The 5,970-nt window shown below is 34.9% G+C and overlaps 1 protein-coding gene across 1 annotated transcript in view; it reads left to right on the top strand.

Moving 5' to 3' along the window:
- LOC115244233 (odorant receptor 83a-like) overlaps window positions 1-4,002 on the top strand; it is a 7,185-nt gene extending 3,183 nt beyond the window's left edge. Inside the window, exons 4-6 of the mRNA XM_029821709.1 lie at window positions 1-313; window positions 736-894; window positions 1,779-4,002. Coding sequence (XP_029677569.1) covers window positions 1-313; window positions 736-894; window positions 1,779-1,844 — 538 coding nt within the window. The 3' untranslated portion in view covers window positions 1,845-4,002. The remainder of the gene's footprint in view (window positions 314-735; window positions 895-1,778) is intronic.
- The last annotated feature ends 1,968 nt before the right edge of the window (window positions 4,003-5,970 follow it).

Here is a 5,970-nt window from a genome sequence, read left to right as displayed (position 1 = left end):
GTTCAGGAGATCTATCCGCAATCATCAACGTCTGCTCGCTATAATGGACGACTTCAACGAGGTCTTCAGCGCCGGCATGTTCGTTCAGATGCTCTCGAGCACCTTGATGATTTGCCTAACCGGCTTCCAAGCCGCTTTGGTAAGTCGTGATAAGTCAAAGTGCTGTCACGGTCGGATCGTGATCAGAGCCTCGCTTTGTTTCGACCAGATCGTGGGCCAGAGCTCCGACACCTGTAAGTTTGCGATATACCTGGCGGCGGCCGTCTCGCAGCTCTTCTACATCTGTTGGGTAGGGAACGAAGTGATGTACCAGGTGCGATTATTTCCCCCGTAGTAAATTTCCGTGTAGTAATATAAAAGCTTCTTTCTATTATAATATACTATATTCTTTCATTAATTATTTACGCCACTTCGAATTATAAAACAGACTTTTATAAATCAATTTGCCACATGATGTATTTTAATGCTGCATCAAGTATATGATCGGAATATTTTATTTCTATTAAAACGATAAAAATGTTATATATATATGTCACATTTACTTTCATGTTCACATCCATTATTAAAAGTTAGAAAGTTAATACGATATAAATTATATTATAATATATATATGCATCTTTATATATGCGATTTCTTCGAGAAATTACAACCTATAATTAACATGATTCGTTATAATTTTAGAGTTATAATATATATAATTAACTTTCTCAACGCATTCAATTAATGATCTTGCAGAGCGCGTCGCTGACGCAAAGTCAGTGGCTCTCGGGATGGAGTGATGAACTTTCCGTCAAGACTGGACGTCTGATAAATCTATCCATGATATTTTCAAAAAGAACGTTAAATCTGAAAGCAGGTGTTTTCTACGTCTTATCTATGGAAACATTCATCGCGGTGAGTTCATGTTGGAAGATACAATGATGACGTTTCGTATGTTTAGATCGATATATTGCGTGATAGAAATATCAAACGATGAAGAAATATGAGATTAATTAATTAAATGAAATAAAAATCATTCAATCATATGTAGATGCTCAGCGAGCACATAAAACTTAATTTATAGAGATTGAAACGGATTTTTCTCTCACGCGATCACGCAAACTTTCCAACTGCGAGCGAAACTTAACGAGACATTGATAAAAAAAAAATATGACTTAGGGATTCGAGATAACTTACATAATTTACCGAGACATTAATAAATTATTATATCGACGTGTTATCGTGCAGATGTAAATATTTTGTTTCATTTTGAGAGACGATTCTCTTTTTCTTCACCCGCGGCGAATCGATGCCAATATTTATAAGAATATCGGGACAAAAAAGTTGAAACGCCTCACAAGCGACCGCTATGAATAGTATTACGTAAGAATCTGAAAAGAGCAAGAAGAACAAAACGCACATCTCTCGCGCAAAGAGAGGCGATGCACGTCTCTCCGCCCATCCGTTGTGAACAACCATATATTAAATCAATGGTCGTGCGATGCCTGATACAACAAAGTGCCTAGAGACAAAACGTCAAAGTATAAAGATTTAATAGTCAAGCACTGGTTCGTGAAACTCGAACATATTCACCTGTATAAAAGGATTATCTGACATAATTTACGATTCATTGTAATAATAATTGGTCTCAATTGGAAAGTGAGATAATCGCTACATAAATTATCTCATTAGATTTCTTATAATGTGTTATTTTTGGCATTGCATTCACTAGTTGTGATTCGCCGGTATTTATACAAAAAAATGAATCGATAATTTACCAAAAAAATTTTTTTTTGTAGATCCTGCGGGGCTCGTATTCGTTCTTCGCTCTACTGAGCACCATGCAGTCGGAAGGCGATCAGTGAATCCGACAACTTCTCAGCTCTAGTTATCGCGTAGCGCAACTTCTGAAGTCGAGCATTGGCGAAGTGTATTGAAGCAACACGGTTAAAAACCGGTTGCAACACATGCAACATCGCCGATCCGGAACAAAGTGAGTTTACCATTATTGTTACTGTTACTGAGGCTTGTACAAAGCATATTAAATATTTTATTTGAACTTCGTCAAATGAAGTTGTTGAAATATAAGAGAAAATTGATATTGACGAGGATGTAACTGCAAGCCGTAAATATTTAAAATTAGAAATTTTAAAAATAATTATAAAAATCGTTATGTAGTCTTACGATTATGTAATAATGTGGAAAATTATTTTAATTGATATATTTTCGATTCTAAATATTTATTTAGTTTATTAATATCAGTATCGACACTCTGACAGAATGATGCTCCTTCAACTAGTATAATAAAAAAAAATATAGTACATATTATATAAGAGAAGAAACATAATTAAATTTTTCATAACTTATTATTATTCTTAATTTAGAGCAATTTAGTTAGAGCATATCGATGAATATTGGTTAAACAGAATTCGCGAAACATATCTTGATCTGCCGACTGTTCATGTCAATGTTAGAATCACCGTAAGACCATGTTCGTGGAACAGGTTGGCGTCAGTTTTTATGATTATGGATCCGCCAAAAACAGGATCCTATTCTCGAGCCGCGCAATCAGGCTGCAACAGCGACTACCTGACCGACTAATTACAATTGTAGTTGTCGGATCTGACTGTTAGCTGCCACATCTCGCTGTGAAATATCACATTGATAGCGATCAAGATCCGTATAACTTGGTCGGTGCAGGGCGATTGTCGAGAATATCTTGTGCACGTGTCATAGGTGAACGCACAGGAAATGATCGCTTTCATTTTTTTTATAATTTTCTCGCAGGATCACACGTATTATTGAGATTTTCGAACGATTTGAAGTACTTATCTATTATTAACTTTAGACAATCTATAATTCGCGACGAAATCTAAGATAAAATTCTATTTATAATTTTATGTGTCACATATCTGAATGTATATATATATGTATTCTGATATGTATTTTGTGTATATCTATGTAATTTAGTTTTCCAAATATTTTTTGTATTACAGGATACATGTAAAATTATAGATTTCTGTTCTGAATTTTGTTACGAATTATAGATATCTATAAAGTGGGCCTTAAAAAAAGGAAAATGATTTGTATCAACTGGCGCTCTTTTTTGTTTAGACAGATATAAAATTCATGGAATAAATCGTATATTGAAACAACGATATATTATATATATATGTTAATTGCATTATATATAATATAATTGTTCAATAAAGAGATAATTGGTATAATTATATAATTTTAATCCATTTGATTTAATCGATTCTGTTTGGGTAAAGACAGTTTATTTAAATTATTTTTTTACCTGGCGCTTACCACTTATTGCGACAGAGACTTTCAAAGGTCCTCGTAATCGGAAACACAACATTTCTTATAATTCATCTCGTAGCACGCGATTGCGGGGACAAAAATCGAAAATAAAATTGGCTTTCCTATCGCGATTCCGTTAGTTAATTGATTGCGACGCATTTTTCTAAAGCGGATCGCGCATTTTCAATCGCCCATCAATACTCAGTAAGTGTGTCTGAATATTAATAAACAGCAAAAGGGATAGTTCGTCGAACGAAATTACGAGATGTACGCTCGCCGATTAGATTCTTAATTAACTTCATTAAATCCACTCCGCGCGCGCGCAATTAATCGTCGATTTGACGCGCTTAATTAAGTATTCGTGGTATAAGTAGTTGCGATTCATCGATAAATACCGACGCTGATAACTCACGGAAATCGTGCAGATCCCCGTAGATAGAACCGCCTTATTCTCGGTTTGCAAATAAAATACACGCGGACACTATCGGACGGAGAGATCGACACGACGAGTCGCGAAGCGCGAGCCAGGCTCAAATCCCGAAAATCCAGTTACGATCTCTATGACCTCAACTCGCGATTCAAGGCCATAATTTAACCTTTCCGGTATTAAATATTTATTTAAGAAATCTACTTTCTGCACGTGCATAGATAAACGCACGGGAAGCGATCTCTCTTATTTTTCTCATAATTATCTTGCAGATTATCGTCATGAATATTATTTTCTAACGCGATCCGTATTTATTCTCCGTAAAAGAAAAAAAAAAGAAAATGTTAAGTGAGAATTGGCGATCTTCGTAAATTATTTCCACGCGCGGTTATCGCATAAGTATAAGATTTTTTTTTATTATCGCTTACAATGTAACATATTAAATTGCACGATAAAGATTATTATTATTTCTTAAAAAATTTCTGAATATTTTTGCAAAATATATTATCGTAATACTTCATGAAGAAACTAAATGTCAATAGCGTAACTTAATGCCATCTATGAAAATCGGGCACGAACTTATGCAATCATCCAATATTATCGTAATACTTCATGAAGAAACTAAATGTCAATAGTATTTTAATCACATATAATAATTTTCCGATTCATTGTCGTCGTTATATGCAGCAATCTTACTTTCGTTTCCACCGCTACCTCGAGAGCTCGTCTCGCTACCGCTGCGTTTAACCAGAAGCAGAAGTATCGTTAAAAATTGAGACACGCGGGATCAAGCATCGTTTATCACGCTCATCGGTATCGCCATGTACGGCAGTAAATAAGGAATTAAGCGCGGTAGCCAGCGGCGAGTTCGACGGCAATTAACGAAAGGCCGCATCTTGATTATCACCTGTTTTTGATCGAGCGGAACTTTACCTTCCGAGAGCTCTCTCGCGATTCTCGCGTAGCTTGAGCGAGAGGAGGAGGCTGTGGCGATAATACGTACCGTGGGATATGGATGATTATTATGAACGCAGCGAAAAGAGAGAGCCCCGGAGCACTGCGAGTGCCACGATGCGTTTTTCTTGACGAGACTAAAAAGCCTCGTCGACGTTCTCGGGGGGAGTTTAGGAGTCAATCAGCGTGTCCGCTAATATCTTCTGTTTCACGGGTATTTGTTACGACATCTCTTTCAAATCGTGTGATTATAGCCCTCGCGCATCGTACAAGTGGAATTTATCGGCCGGTGAGACGATCCGCTTATATCGCTTATATCGATATGTAATTGAAATTTTTCTTAAACTTGCTTACGACGCACGCTCGGGTCGACCTACGCGGTATCTCGTTGCTCGTCTAGTTTCATGAATGATTAAATGGGTAATATTTTTCTCGCGCACACACAATTCATCTTTATATATAATTTATATTTAATTTAATTTAATATTTTTCTCGCGTAATTAATTTGTATATATAATTTATTTCTTATGTATGAAACATATTTTTTGTTTTGTAGTATTATGTGATATAAGATTATATATATTTTATATTTGAATATATTTTATATTTGAATATATTTTATACAATTTTGCAATACATCGATATCCGATAGTATCATATGCGCAGTATTGGAATTGACATAGATGCAAAAAGATATAGGATTTAACTGCAAGCCAAAGTTTATTTCGCGAGAACTGAGAAATGCAAGTACATACATACGACGTCGGCCAATTAACTGGTACAATGACGTTGATATATTGGCTTGAGCATCAGCTAAGTCGTTTGACACATTGCCCCATTCAGAACGTTCAATATAAATATTCTGGTTAATATTTTCGTGCCACCAAATATAATTTATAATTAAAATGTAAATCGAGACGGCGCGAAAACGCAACTCATTCCCTTCATTACTTATCAGCGCGAGTCAATATTATAATGTTACAAAATGTATATATACATACTAATTAAGTAATCAGTTAACAACGATAAATGATGTCGGTAAGAATTCAGATTGGAAAGCTATTTTACGTCTGCGAAATGTGTCAACTTTGACATTTAAAGCACGGAGTTGTCAATTAATCATAAATTAATGTTACAAATTTAAAAAATATTGATTCTAATAAATGTTTCTATTACTGTACGTTATTAATTATTAATTTAAAAATGGACTAATTCAATTAGCTTAATAATCGAAGACGAGATTATAAAATAATATATATAATATATTCAGAAAACGCAATTTGGCAAAAAGAAGTCACTCTTTC

Source organism: Formica exsecta, unplaced genomic scaffold (genome assembly GCF_003651465.1).
Source record: "Formica exsecta isolate Colony F162 unplaced genomic scaffold, ASM365146v1 scaffold80, whole genome shotgun sequence".
Taxonomy (NCBI): domain Eukaryota; kingdom Metazoa; phylum Arthropoda; class Insecta; order Hymenoptera; family Formicidae; genus Formica; species Formica exsecta.
This window is presented reverse-complemented; position numbering and strand designations above follow the sequence as displayed.